General features: G+C 37.5%; 1 protein-coding gene across 1 annotated transcript in view; it reads left to right on the forward strand.

Moving 5' to 3' along the window:
- The first annotated feature begins 5,286 nt into the window (after positions 1 to 5,286).
- Positions 5,287 to 16,712, forward strand: part of LOC139138766 (QRFP-like peptide receptor) — a 35,919-nt gene continuing 24,493 nt past the window's right edge. Inside the window, exon 1 of the mRNA XM_070707287.1 lies at positions 5,287 to 5,944. Within this exon, the coding sequence (XP_070563388.1) occupies positions 5,517 to 5,944 (428 nt within the window). The 5' untranslated portion in view covers positions 5,287 to 5,516. The remainder of the gene's footprint in view (positions 5,945 to 16,712) is intronic.

Raw genomic sequence — 16,712 nt, forward strand, 5'->3', positions numbered from 1 at the left:
TTGTTTTCATCACAAGCATCCCCATCATCATCACCATCACCACCACCACCACCACCACCACCACCATCATCATCATCATCATCATCATCATCATCATCATCATCGGTTTCTTCTCATCTCCGTAATTAGTAGTCCTCTTGCTTTAGATGGACAATAACTCAATACTATAATACTTTTTTGCTGGGCTAAGGCTGTTTTGTGACGTGATGATATAACATTTATGAAATAAAAAGATGTTCTTAGTACATAGACCATGAGAAAATTTCCTCATTGTTTGTTATATACTTCAACAGTAACGTCTTCTATGTGAGCCAGGTGAACCATCAATCCTAAATTAGAGAAGATAGTTGTTCAATTTGGTGCACAAAGTATATATATGAGAAGAGACAAAATTCGGCAAACGAAATGAAACTGACCATCTTTGTAATTGACCTTGTCACTATGCAGTGTTTACAGATACACATCACCCGAGATACAGCTTCTAGATGTGTCTTGGTGTAGGGGAAAATCTTGCGTCATCGTCGTCTCCTTTCGTGTCGTCGAAGCACAGGGTTTTCTGCACTATCTTACAGAACCTGGTGAGCCTTCGATCATGCAATAGATATGAATTAAAGGACGAACAGCATTCATCCTGTCATAAATATCAATACAGCTAATACAGCTGTCGAAGGATCATACGAGCTACAATTCACATGCCACATGTAGTTATGGTAACGCGATCAAGGTAGATCAAACAGGCTTTTAAAACAGTGCAATTAATTAGCGAAGTAACTTTCGAAAACGCGCTCGTAAAACATATTAATCATCTTCGTGCATGTCGCCACCAATTAGTTATGTGTCTGTTTTGTGTGCAAATCGACTTATAATTAGACCCTAGGTGTTTTAATTAATAATATATCATTGATGATTTGTCAATGACCGCTCTTTATGTGAAACCTTTTACTAATTTGAAAATTAGGCCCTGTTGCACCATATAGTTTATTGGACTTTGATAATGTCGTTTTTATGATCGTTTAAAACTGCAGGGTGAAGATAATTGGCTCCAAGTTGTAAGTTAAGTGTAATCATTTATTAATGAAAGAAAGAGGAAAAAGGAAGTCTAATGGCGTCAGGATTAGTTTTATGCAAATGAAAAGTTCTGTCACACTTAAATTAGAAAAATATTGACAAAAACAATGATGAGACAATGAATAACAACAAAGTTTTCATGAATGACGATTTTGCTCGATACATTAAGTAGTGATCTCTCTCAAGTAGTAATCTGGTTCGTTCGATTAAACAGAAAGTTACTCGTATTGGAAAGCCCAGACCTCTCTTACCACGACTACGGCAGTGCCTATAACCATCCAATCAAATCTCACATTTTTTCAACAAGTAGATAACACATGGGATGTACAAAACAAACGAACATTTTAATCTAAAATTCATTGCATGATCTTGTCGCAATTCTCTAGGGACCGACAAATCGCTAATATTGTTTCAATATTATGAAATAATATAATTAATTTCCAAACCAAGTCCTAGGAGACAACCGAATACAATTCTGGTTTCAGCACAAATCAATGATTTTTTACTATGAGGATTGTATGCAGCTTCCTTCATAATTTGATGGTATCAAAATCAATTATTTTGAATAAACTTTCCAAGAAGCGTTTATCTCCTTTCATTAACCAGAATCAGGGTTTATCTCTTGATGTGAATTGTAGAAGAAAATTTAATGACATTAGAAAAGCCAGGCCCTGCCCAACCATTGACTACGACAACTCCTATAACCATCCAATCAAATCTCACATTTTTTCAACAAGACAGATAAAACATGGGATATACAAAACAAACGAGCATTTTAATCTTAAATTCATTGCATGATCTTGTCGCCATTCTCTGGGGGCTGACAAATCGCTAATATTGTTTCAATTGTATTAAATGCTATTACTAATTTCCGAACCAAGTCCTAGGAGACAACCGAATACAATTCTGTTTTCAGCAAAAATCAATGATTTTTACTATGAGGATTGTATGCAACTTCCTTCATAATTTGATGGTATTAAAATTGATAATTTTGATGGAACTTTCCAAGAAGCATTGATATCCTTTCATTGACCAGAATCAGGGTTTATCTCTTGATATGAATGGTAGAAGTTTACTGTTATTGGACAGGCCAGGCCCTGCCCAACCATTGACTACGACAACTCCTATGACCATCCAAAAATGTCATGTTTTTTCAACAATATTACTAGATAACACATGGGATGTACAAACCAAAGAAAAACTTCTAATCTAAAATTCATGGCACGATCTTGTCGCAATTCGTTGAGGACTGACAAATCGCTAATATTGTTTCAATATTATTAAATAATGATATTACTAATTTCCGAACCAAGTCCCAGGAGACAACCGAAAACATTTCTGCCTTATAAAGAACAAATTATGTTTCTACTATGAGGAGTGTATGCAACTTCATTCATAATTTGATGGTATCAAAATTAATGATTTTGAATAAACTTTCCACGAAGCATTCTTTTTATTGACCAGAATCGGGGTTTTTCTCTTGATGCGAATGGTAGTGACCCATGAAAACTCGTAAAGTTATCCAACCGTTGTAAATTCCGGATAAAAAAGCAGAGAGCTTTACGGCGACGAGTCGTTTTGATAATGCTATCAGATTCTGTTCATAGAAGCCTCCCTATGCATCCACAATATGACCCGTCTCAATGATAGACTGGTTTATGATCTACGCATATCTTGGCTTCCTTTGAAGTACTGAGATGCGAAGAGCGAAATTTTTCTTGTTTAAACCCCCTCCCACCGGCCCGTCTCATTGATGAGAAAAGAAATATGCAAATAAGCCAATGACTTTAAACGTTACTCTAGGCTCCTGCTGATTAGCGTCGTCAGAAACATTTGAAGAATCAACACCAAATAGTAGCATGTGTTCCAGTTATATTTTACTGCGATGCGATCTGCAGAGTACGCGAGCATTGTGGGTTGTAGACTTTCACAGCAAACGTGAAGGCCCGTGCGTTCAACAAAGGCGTCATAGCGGTGCTGTATCAGCACCCGCCTATGTGGCCGTCGAATGCCTTGCAGTTGATATCAGGCGACAGGCGATAGAGTTGTGTTTCGACAGCTGTCGCTACTTTAATCCCTGGACATCGCTGTAACTGAATGGACCTGCAAAACAGACGATGGAATCAAGCCTATTGAAGAAGCTCAAACATGTCAAAACGGGATTGATTTCGCGTTGAATCTTGCAAATTGTTTTCATGAATTGATTAACGCTGACAGAAAATTGCACTGTAGCCTGCTGTTGATAAGATTTCAATATGATTTAAATTTTAATATCATACTACGCATTACAATCCACAGGGATATCTCTTGTATATCTTAACTGATATTTTCAATTGAAAAAGCATATTACTTAGGGGCACATTGTTGCAGTTATTTATGGGGTATGTTCATCGATAACAATAGAAATAACAATTGTTCGGACATATCGCTGTGTTTAATAAGTCCAGACATGTAGACACGCTGAACTCTCCAACAACACAACAAATCATGGAAATTCATTCAATACGAAACAAGTCAAAAAATTTAAATTCCTTCTTGCTTAATTATAAATTTATTTCATATTTTATTTATTTATTTATTTATTTATTTATTTATTTATTTATTTATTTATTTATTTATTTATTTATTTATTTATAATATATTTACTGTTGCTTTGTTGTTTGTTTCTGATTCTTAATTCGATTCATAGAGGCACTGCGCCTTGTGTACACGTTTGACTGTATTATATTTTGGGGTCTTCTCTATTTTTAATACGGCCCACACTGACATCATCATATCGCTCACTCAAATCGAGATGAATATGCTCATAACATTTTGGGCAGCATCGTTAATTTGTTCGCTTGCATCATACCCATGGATCAAGGCATAATTGAAATTTGAGATGCAAAAATATAAAGATGCTTCATTCATTAGAGTTATAAACGATTTTATTGCCCGCTGTTATTACGTTTTGCAGAGCAGTATTTTATTGAGAAAATGATATTTTATATATAATTGATTTAATTGATTTAGTGTCCTCTGATCGAAAATATACACTTTGGTTTGTTGGCTCATTAAAGTTTTAAGATATAAATTGCTTACTTAATATGTGTCGATGGAAACAATTTTATTCAAGTAGTTTGAACATTTCAAAACGGGATTGATTTCGCCTCAATAGAGTCTGACAAATTGTCTTCATGAATTAATAAATGCTGACAGCAGCCTTTTGATAAGATTTCAATAATGATTTAAATTTTAATGTCATAATACGCATTACAATCCAAAGAGATGTCCCTTGTATAGCTCAACTGAAATCATCCTTTTAAATGCAAATTATTTCGGGCACATTGTTGCAGTTATTTATGGGGTATGTTCATCAATAACAATACAAATAACAATTGTGACATATCGCTGTGTTTAATAAGCCCAGACATGTAGACACGCTGCACTCTCCAACAACACGACAAATCATGGAAGTAATTGACAATTTTCATTCAATTAAAACATGTCCAAGGATCTCAATTTCTTCCTGCGAGATTGTTAATTTTTTCATTTATTTAATTATTTATTTATTTATTTATTTATTTATCTATCTACTGTTGCTTTTGTTGTTTATTTCTGATTCTTACTCCAATTCACGGAGGCACTGCACCTTACGTACGCATTTGACTGTATTATATTCTTTTTCTTTTCTGTTTCAATTCAGCCAACATTTACATCATCACATCGCACACTCAAATCATGATAAATAGGTTTATAAAATTTTTGGCAGCATCGTTAATTTGTTCGCCTTCATCATACACATAGATCAAGGCATAACTGAAATTTTCGATGAGAAATGTACAGATCCAACATCCATCAGTATCACAAACGATTTTATTTTCCGCTGTTATAATTAAGGTAGTGCAAGGCAGTATTTTAGTGATAAATTTACATTTTATAGATAATTGTTGTAATTGATTTAGTGTCCCTTCCCCGTAAATGAGTACTTGGGTTTGTTGGCTTATTAAAGTTTTGAAGAGTGATATAAATAGATTATTTAAGATACGTCATTTTCATTTTTGGCACGAGGAAAAAATTAACCAAATCCGATCAGTTTTACGTCTGTTGATCATTATCTTAATGTAAACATGCCATCCAATAAAAGTCAACGGAATCAATCATGCCGCGCAGGCTTGTGATATCCAATCTGAGTGGCTATCCCAGCATGCCCTGTATTATGGTGATATAAGCTGTGCTATACGCTCGTTCAGTTGGCTATAGTTAACAGACCTGCGAGTCAGGTCGCTAACTTTCCTGCATTGACGTTAGCACCAGTCAGGGAATATTAATTTGACTTATATTCACCGTGCCGTAGTTGCTCTTGAAACCTTAGGTCCGAGGACGTTCGTCGTACTGTCACCGGCTGGTAGTCAACTTGTAAGATTTGCGCCAAGCGTTGAGGACTTTCCCTGTGAAGGCACCGCGCCATGGCGTACAACGATAGCACACGGTCATCGCGGAACCTTGTGTTTAACTTGTCAGCGAGCGGCACGTTCAGCAACGCCTCACCGAATGTCAGCGAGTCCTTCAGCTTCGGAGAACCTCCCGGCGTAGAGATATGGCTTCCCATAGTACTCACGTACTCGGTAACGTTCGTAGTGGGCTTAGTCGGAAATCTCCTCGTTATTTTGTCAATCCAGAAGTGCCGTCGCTTGCAGAATGTCACCAACAGCTTTCTCGCCAGCTTGGCGACGGCCGACCTCATCGTCATCGTCATCGTGATACCGATCCAGACCCCGGCCTACTTCAGTAAAAAGTGGGTACTCGGGGCAGCCCTCTGCAAGCTGCTGCCGTACTTGACCGTGCTATCAAGTTCATGTTCGGTATTCATGCTAACTGCTCTCAGTATCGAGAGGTGAGCGCCACTTTATTTCTTGTCGATCTTTTTTTAACATTTTAATCCCAAATGCTTGCATATGTCAGGTGAAATAAAACCACGCATGCCTCATTGAGATAAATGGATTATTAGTTATGATGTATATGCGTCTGATGCCAATATTGTAATTACTTGAAACTCAACACCAACATAGGAAAATTACTAAATATTCCTCCCGTTGAGGGCTATTTTTCTTCATTCGTGCGAAGTATCAGTGTTAGGTCATGTCGTTTTATGTTTCCTAAGGTATAAATGAAAAATATCCTGCCGTCATTATTGCACCATGAAAGACATTCGTATACACATAGCATCAAAATCGGCGAGAATGAAGTGACATTTCCAAAATCATGACGTCATTCTTTATTCGCCGTTACGTTGCCTTGTATTGAAATTGATCACCTTAAAGGGACATAAGGTGTAACTTGTGCTAAGTTTTTCAGTATTCTGCTTCTGTATATCAACTACCTTGTTTGACCCTAATCCGTTTGTCATGCTGAAATTTCTAGTATTTTTTTTGTCAACACAGCTTGTATGTGTGTAGTGATCATTGTTTATTGTTTACAAAAGAGTTCTAGTCCGGACTTGAATACAATTTTCAACAATAACAATGTAGATTATACTCATATAGGTTGTGTTGATATGTTTAATACTTGGCATTAAATTACAGTTTAGCCCAAAGATACAGCTTATATGGAGCTTTAATTTAGAAAAGCACAAACGATTGGGGATCGCAAAATGTCTGTAATCTGCTTGGAGGTGAATTGTAATTTAAGCTACAGTTTGGGCGTTTTTCCCGGTCAGTTGTGAAGTAAAATACAAACAAGAGCATTTGATTTCCTTTCGATACGGAATTGGCCCAATTTCAACTCAACAATCGTAAACATTAGCTTACAGCATCGTCACTGAGACTATTCTGTTACCGTTATGTCAGAAGCTGACAATCAGCCAATTACCTAAAACCTTTTCCTGATATTGATGCAATTATATCTTGTGCAATGACGCCACAGCAACATTTTACTAATTCAGGCGAGAATCAGGCGAAATTGTTTACAGTGAGGTAATTTTACGTCAGTGCGCACTACGGTAAACCTAAGGAAAATAAAAAAACCCGCAACAATATAGAAAGAGCAAATACGAGATCTACAATTCCGCACTACAAAATTTGCTGTGTGTAGGCAACGAAAAGTATTTTTCTGAGCAAGCAACGAAACGGGTTAGCATCTGCACACAACATCAAACCAACGTGATTTACTATTCATTAAGAAACTATATACTCCGTATTAATTTACCGATGTGTTGGCCCGCTACAATCTCGTAAAATAAATGTCAACATTGAGCAAGTGACAAGATGTGATCGGAGTCAAATTAAAAGCCCCTATCGTTTCCCACTTCGGATGGCAAGTATCCATTCTCCCATAGTATTTCGATTATTTCATGGACTGCCTCATTTGAAAGCGTAAATGTTGGTGCGCACCTGAAGATGACTGGACCCAACCGCCTTATGAAAACATTCAACATCTCTTAGAGTTAAAGGTATACAGTCACCGGTATTCTAAATATGCCCATATATGGTCAAAGGGGCGTTCCTTGGTATTCAAAATGCTCATGTGGGGGCGCTGCTTTTAAAAAGCGGCCACCCGCTTAAAATCTGTGATTGGTTAGATTTTCTCTTTCCATGGTAACTGTGGCAAAATTGGAACAGGTGACAGTATACCTTCAATTAAAATAATACCGCCCCAGGACTGTGTTGATTTATAAAACTGTCTCGTATTGAGCCTGTATTCTTTAATCTCCTGTTTCATCTCTCATTGATCCAATATATTTACAATTATTACGGACATAGGACATAAACAATTACATTTTGTGAACAAGCTATCCTCGAAAATGAAATCTTTGCAGCACATATTAACTTAATTAGTCATGACGATAATGCAAGACAAACATCGTCATACATCATGCCTTTTACGGATCAGCTTACTTGTGTTCGTGCTAACCCAGTGTAAACCTCGCGCGAAGATGATTATCAAGGCTACAGATATAACCCATATCATATTACTGATGTAATTGAGTGCTATCACTCACACTAATCTCAAAAAATAAATGTCAACCGTGTAGCAAGATAAGAGATGTGATCTTAGTTAATCCATACTGTTGGCATACTCTTGTATCGCGTTTCAGTTTTTGGGTGGCGTACTCTGGTTTTTAAAAAGAAAACGCCCCCCCCCCCCCCTTGATGCTTTGACAAAGTTAGATGGTCAAAATTTGGAGCCAGAGTTTCCGTCATGTTATAACAATAATCAGATATTTTAGTGTATGAATCATGTTGTAGATTTAAAATAGTGTACAATATTCGATAATATGACAGTAACAGTTTCCATGGTTATGCTCTTGTTTGATGACGGAAGTTACACTCCGCCCCAAAGCTTTATGTACTTTCCCGTAGCAGTAACGTTTGCTCGTTACAGATGAGTGTAGAACTTCAAAACACATTTCATCGGTATCTTTGTACTCTTTCTGTTGCAGATTAGCATAGACAGGATCACTCTGGCATGACTATTTGTCACACGGTTCACATTCTCTCTCGTCATCACTAAATGAAAGAGCGTATGCTTTTCGTCCGTAGATACCGAACCGTAGGGCTGTTTAACAATGTCGCTAAAAGTTTAACTCTGATCCAATGCATAGTACTGAGATACTGTATTCCCTTTAGATCAAAGCTCCATTACCTGTTTCTTTCATAAATGTTCATGTCGTCTTTTTATTTACAAGACAGAAGAGAGCCATGGCCCTACATATACACATCATAGTAACAAATCATTATTTATATATACCACAAGTGGTCTATTAGAAAAGAATTGTAAAAAGGTAGGACGCACCTCGGGGACAGACATTCGGACTCTCAAGCTTCTACAATTCTCTTCTGATATACCACATGTGGGGGTTCATTTTAAAGCTCTTGGTGAAAGAAAACTTTTTACCGGCTTAGTGTTTCGAAATTCGAAAATTTATATTTTTCTCCATAGAGTTAACACAGGGATGGCGGCCATTTTGAATTTCTAATATCGGTAAATCTTGGGTAATTTGTTTCTCTAGTATCAAAATTTGCACGGTGACCCTCTACTTTTATTCTTGATTTTGCAAGAGAATAACTGAAAGATTCTTTGAGGAAAGTCAGAGCAAAAGTTTAAGTCTTTCACTTTCGAGGCGCATACAAAATGATCATTGTAACCAGACCTTAAATTTAGATGTCAAAACATAAAATTTGAATATTACCAGCTCTTAGCCAATTCCAGTAAAGAGGTAGATATTGTAGGAGCGCACTCTCAAAAGAAAGTAAGGGGGTTCAAATCATTTAACAAAAGACATAAGGGTCACGAGGGGTGCGAGCCATTGTTATCGTGAATTTGATCCATTTTGGTACTCTAAGTAAACGCTCCTTGGAACGAATCGAAAATGACTTGGTCGGTGTATACTCTGGGGTGTTTCAATAATTGAGTAAGATGGCGCGTCTAGGGTATCAATCCCGATGGGCTGCTCATTCAATTTTCTCCGGCATATCCGACAAAATTACTATTTCCAGCCCGAAATGAAATATGTCGACGGCTCTGGCTGCGCGCAATCTATCTCCCTTCATTCAACATCGTGTCAACGCAAGTCAATTGCCTTCAGCGTTTCGAAAGAAAAGTCACGCTGTGGGGGCAAATGACCCTGGCAAGTAACGCTGCGTGACATGATCGCCCCGTGGAGAAAAAATGTAAGCTACTTTCACATGGAACGCAGTGAGTTAGTCTCGTGGTCTGTTCCTTTTCTTCAGTCACTGGTTGCCTGTGAACATTGATAAAATATGAGTGGGCTCGAGTGATTGCTGACAAGAAACGATACAACCAAGTAGCGCGAGCGGAATAAATTTTTAATTACTATTTCATACAATATTCATTTGACATAGAGTGTCGACGTTATCATTGAATCTTGGAAATGTCGAATATTTTGTACATCATACCTTGATAACAAGTAAATGATGATAATTATGATAACGATGACGACGACGAAGACGATGATGATGGTGGTGATGATGATGATGATGATGATGATGATGATGATGATGATGATGATAGTGGTGGTGGTGGTCGTGTCGTGGTTTTGTTGCTTGTGGTGGTGATGGTGGTTATGGTCACGCTTTGTCTTAGTGTTTTCTTGCTGTTGCTATATGGAGAACAACCATTGTCAAACGAAGTTGGATTTAAACTATGCCGAAATATGTTAAAATCACACATTAAAATTTTGGAATTCCGAAATCCACCCCGAATTAGAGAGAAACTTCACAGGTCGTCCGTGTAGAGCCATCCCATGAATATTATGGAGTTTTGTCAACCTTTATACTTTCAGCAGCTCAAAAAGTTTGAAGTGACTTCAACATACTAGCCATCTTGGCATGCTTATCTTCAAGACGTGACAACAGGCAAGTATAGGAACACGACGTTCTTTCCCTATTGTCATCGATTTACGTGTTCGCCTGCCCCCGCGGTCGACAGTGACGGAGGCGGTGATTAGATATAAACTTCCCAACGGTCCCAACAACTATCAAAAAGACTCGTTCATTTCATGCTTATCTTGGCAGCTAATGCGCTGAAATGAATTCAACTATGACAACGAGATAAGCGATTAGTGTTGTCGGTGAACGTATTCACGATAAATCCATCGACATTATAGTTTTTTTACACACCGCAGTATTCAGCTTAATTTTATTGTAGAGAGAACGCATATGTATGAACGCATATGCATAAGTCATTTACTTTACACCGCTAATTCAAATCAAACAACTTGAACAAAGATTTTGCTACATTTGTCCCGCCGAATCTTCGTTGACCTTTTCCGTGAAATGTACAGATCAACAAGATTATAGTGTCACTGATAAGGGACCAAGAAAGAGTAACCATTATATTAAGGTAGCCTTCATGGATGGTGGGCGTGTCATTACTTTAGAGGTCATCGATCATAAAACCTAACGCACTACAAACGTAATTCCTTAGTTTGGTCTCCATCCCCTCCTCCCCCTGAAAACGAAGTTCCTTGATGCAACATTGGTGTCAGAAAACTGTGTTCTTTATTATGTATGTAGAGCTTGAATACCAACCTGTCTTTAAACCAAGCCGTTGTGCAAAATCGCCATATGATAAATAAACTTTATACATTTACGCTTTTTCAACTTACCGGAAGAGTGGTTTGACCACGAATAGTTATAATTTTCTCCATGGCAGTACACAACACGTGCAAACAGCGGAAACATAGTTCAGAAAGTATCGATCTATGATTTTTCCTGGTACAAGTGTTTCAAAAAGTGTCAAAAGGACGCGGTTTCATACACAGGTTACTACTTGGGGTCAGGATTATAAGCGATTTCGTAAGTTTCAATTAAAGCATCATATTTGTTATGGTTTCATGGTATGAATTTTTTTTTAAATTGTTTTTGGAAACAGCAGAATCCTTATTGCGACTTTAACAAACCCATGTAGGACGATTTGGGGTCTTACATGTAACCCCCCCCCCACACACACACACACACACACACCTTTACTAAGTAATTTACATTTCTAATGCATCGGTTTTGATAATCGACGGTCCCTGATGTGTAGGTTGTGTGCTCATTCTAATGCAGATGTAAATCGGTCAAAAAATAGATTCATTTCTTGCTTTCTGTATATTAAGCTATTGTTTGATGAAATCGACTTTGAGAGTCAGATTCTGTATGTTGACCATTATACACGGGCTGCGTAACTAATTGGAGCAATTACTAGGAGGTACTGACCACATTCGTGAGGTTGCTGTTCTGTCGAGGGCCTTCAACAAGACTTAGCACAATTTTACGGAATGACCGCGACAAGGCAACGTGCACAAAGGCAGATTTGCCTTTACTTACTATATGATCACATTTTAATTGATAAAAACATTTATAACACACCACATGCTCATTCCATGTCGCGATTCGCCAGAATACGTCATGTGACGAGAAATAGATACGTCTAGTCCCCATCGGATCGACAAAAGTGACGTCAGAGGTATTTTTGAAAAGCTATTTCCTAGGGAAATAGTTCTGACCAAATTTGGAAGAGTGCCCGGTCACGTGACCGTTGTGTCGTCTGCAGCTGTGCAACAATGGCGGGTGAATAGAACGTGATGTGCGTCCGGGATAGGTGACGACACATTCTCTGAAACAGATTTTCCAACGTTTTCCAACATTCCAACAGCGTAGGAACTTGAGCAGCTCATCGACGGAAAAGATTAAAGTGCAACTAAGGATGTCGCTAGGTATGCTTGGAATATTTTTTGAAAGATAGTGGTACCACGTACGTACAACTGAAACCGCTGTGGAAACATCGCCCGGTAAACTTGTCACAATGGATTGTTGCCGTGCAAAATATCAAAACACATTAAAAACTATATAACAATACAACATGAGCATGTGGTGTGTTATAAAACACCTATAGCCTGGTCTTTATTCGGGCTATAGCGCTCGTCTCTTACCCCTCGTGGCCGTGTGTTACCAGAAACACATCGCTATACCCCTCGGCCTACGGCCTCGGGGAATAGCGATGTGTTTCTGGTAACGCACGGCCCCTCGGGGTAATAGACGGGCGCTATAGCCCTCATGACCAGGAAATAGGTGTTTATTATGCACTAACAAACTTACCAATAATAGCGAAGTTTAGGAAAAATGAACTTATATCACTACAGCTACGAGGCACCCTATTTGGTACAAATATAATTAAATGCATTTCTTTATCAAGATTACATTATGGGTCCATTTCGTAACATTCAGAGCTAGACAAGTCTTGGGTGAGAAGTTGTTGAACAGCAGCGTGAAATTATCCAACTGATGGCATATTATCTTCCGACAAGCCGATAAAAATTGCGAAGTTTGGAGAAAATGAACTTATATCACTATAGCTATGAGGCACCCTTTTTGATACAAGTATAATTAGATACATTATACATTTCTTTTTCAAGATTACATTTATTCTCACAAACTATGTCTTGTTTGCGCAATACATGTACTGTGAACGATACCGACTTTACTGTTGAGAAGAAAATAATAAAATCATGAGGGAAACACATACAATTAATGTTTGCTCGTATTGATGGCGGCAGAATATTCGTTTGCAAGAAAATAATTGCTATCTGTTTGGTGATTGAGACACTAAAGAAATGTACAAACAATCAATTTCACTGGCGCAGTCGGCAACACTATTTCAAAGTTGTTGTGATGGGGTCATTTCGTAACATTCAGAGCTAGACAAGTCTTGGGTGAGAAGTTGTTGAACAGCAGCGTGAAATCATTCAACTGATGGCATATTATCTTCCGACAAGCTGTTGGGTCAGCGCAGTTGTCAAGTGGGATGAGCATCCTGCACGCTGTCTGCCCCGAGTCTCAAACCGCCATGCGGTGTAAATCATCGCCTTGATTGATGACTGGCTCTGTGTATGATATCAACTCGTCTTTTGCATGCATAACGGGACCTGAAAGATATCCAATTTAACGCCCCGTGCAACGATTGAAATCCTGATAGGAAACACGTAGCTGTTTTCAAGTTTTATTGCCCCTGATGTACGTTTCTATTTACGCAAATGAACATTATCATAAAACCCGAGATGAGTTTTATTGGAAACGGTGTAAGGAATTATCATTCCTTTCCGTGTTAATTTCCGTCGCAGAGGGAGATAATGTAATGCAAAAAGTTCTCACCGCCCCACATATTCCCAAAAGAACCGTTTGGTAATAGACATGTAATTGTGTATTGGGCGTATGTCACCTTTAGGGTAAAAGTCACGTTTCGGTACATTATGTGTCGAGCGAAATGAAATACTAGACGAAGACATAACGAGCGGGGGAAAAACGGTATTAGTAAACGATATTGATGTCTAGATGCATGGAAAATATGGCAGGCATGCAACGGTATCAAACCCCTACGACAGCATGGAGGGACATTTCTGGCGAATTAACGAATAGTTTCTTGTGTCATGTTGGAGTGTTTATATTATTCAAAAGCGAAGCTCTGTTTATGATTACACCAACACCCACGACTACCCTCAATCCCCATCTCTCGCACCTCCTCCGATAGAAAATAATACAACAGCCATCTCTGGATATATGCAACATTTATTTTGCTACATTTATCAAACCATTCGTGCATCCGCCGTAAACTTTCAACCATACAGAGTTTACAGGCTTCAACGAGATGAGGGATACTGCAGTTTCCAAATTCTTTGAACCCACAATAATCTCATGTGTAAACATCCTGCCCCCTTTAAGTTTGTTAAGTGGTCGACGCATATACATCATGCGAACCCAATCATAAATGTTCTATCTGATATAAACAAAAGTCTTAAACTTTAAGCGAAACACGCAGATATCAACTTCACGTAAATTGAACACCATTTAACAAAACTGACATTTAAGACGCAATATCCGGCGACAATATAAGGTGAGCTATTTTAACTGGTGCTTTTCTTCGCGCCTCTGTTATGAGAGTTAATACAGAGCAGATTCTGCTCTCACGGAAGTACCATACGGACTCTTAGTTTAAGTAACACTCTCAGAAGAAGATACATATCAAAAAGCGCGTGACAACGATCATTAAAAAATATTTGGCATGTACTGATCTCAGAGACATAGTTACAAGGGTGCCAGGGTCATGCTGCCATCATGATACACACATGACAGGCCAGATGACAAATGTAAAAGTGGGAAAACCTTTTCTCCGCGATAATGATATGATTTCACCCGTCAAGAGTTAATCTCTTCCGTGAGTGAATTTCCAATATTAAATAGTTATGTCACAATATAACTTTGTGCTAAAGTCAAGGTCGCTTATAATTGTGCTCGCAAATGTTGTGACACGCTAACGGTAATTTTAGTACGGTTAGTTTATAGAAAATCCTATAATTTATGATAATTACGTGCATTTTGGGAGATAAATGAAATGTCAGTCAATTAGTCATGGAATCTGAGGCCTGGTTCCCAGCTGTCTTCGGATCGTTACGTAACGAATCGGACGTATATAGTTACGATGGCAGCCACTAAAACGTGAAGAGTTCAAACTTACAGCGCTATGCTACACAATAATGTGCTCCCTTATAGTCTTTAGAAGACTTATGGGAATATCGGCTTGTTTTTGCGTACGTACGTCTTGTTGTAGAAAAAACTGTGTAAAACTGGCACTGCTCTCTACTGCTCACACTTTGAGTATTACATACATACGTAAATACACACATACATACATACATACATACATACATACATACATACATACATACATACATACATACATACATACATACATACATACATACATACATACATACATACATACATACATACATACATACATACATACATACATACATACATACATACATACATACATACATACATACCCGCATTTTGTCATAAGTTTACATGAAGGTTCATAAATCTAGCGGATGTTAATATCGATATTGCTAATTAAAACGCCGTAGATTAATTATAGGTTATTGCAGATAACGGAGACGGACACAACGTGAAGTAATAAGGCTGACAAAAACAACATTTTCAGGTATATTGAGCATACAGAGAACATGTTAATTTGCACAAGAGTTATTATGCTTGTTCATGCGCCGTACCTTGAGATTATTTGTTCTCACCAGATTAATTAAGTGACGTCATGCTTGTAATGATATATGTTTTGGTTCACACTATCATTAATTTCAACATGTTTCTGTCAATATTTTTTTGAATTGAGTCTCTGGGATTTCAGTATCTGACCACAGGGTACTCAGGAAACAAAAAAACAAACAAATAATGTTAATTTATCCAACGTTCTATGATATTGTATGTGTGTTTTGTTTATCTATTTTGTCTGTCTGTGTGTTTATTATTTATTGTATTTGTATGCTTGTTTGTATGTTTGTCAATATTTTATTTGTTTGTTTATTTGTTTGTTTCCTGAGTAACCTGTGGTCAGATACTGAAATCCCAGAGACTCAATTCGAAAACATATTGACAGAAACATGTTGAAATTAATGATAGTGTGAACCAAAACATATATCACTACAAGCATGTCGTCACTTAATTAATCTGGTGAGAACAAATAATCTCAAGGTACGGCGCATGAACAAGCATAATAACTCTTGTGCAAATTAACATGTTCTATTTATGCTCAATATACCTGAAAATGTTGTTTTAGTCAGCCTTATTACTTCATGTTGTGTCCGTCTCCGTTATCTGCAATAACCTATTATAACCCAAAGGCGTTTTAATTGGCAATATCGATATTAACACCCGCTAGATTTATGAACCTTCATGTAAACTAATGACAAAATGTATGTATGTATGTATGTATGTATGTATGTATGTATGTATGTATGTATGTATGTATGTATGTATGTATGTATGTATGTATGTATGTATGTATGTATGTATGTATGTATGTACGTATGTATGTATGTATGTATGTATGTATGTATGTATGTATGTATGTATGTATGTATGTATGTATGTATGTATGTATGTATGTATGTATGTATGTATGTATGTATGTATGTATGTATGTATGTATGTATGTCATTACATTCCTAAACAGGGAGTAGTGGTACTGCCGTCGCATGTTGATATGTTGCATGAGCTGTTCAGTCAATCATTTCAATCTTTTTTCAATATGCTGTTGTCTCTCACACTCATACGCACATACAATATATATATATATATATATAT

The sequence above is a fragment of the Ptychodera flava genome, chromosome 8 (genome assembly GCF_041260155.1).
Source record: "Ptychodera flava strain L36383 chromosome 8, AS_Pfla_20210202, whole genome shotgun sequence".
Classification (NCBI taxonomy): Eukaryota; Metazoa; Hemichordata; class Enteropneusta; family Ptychoderidae; genus Ptychodera; species Ptychodera flava.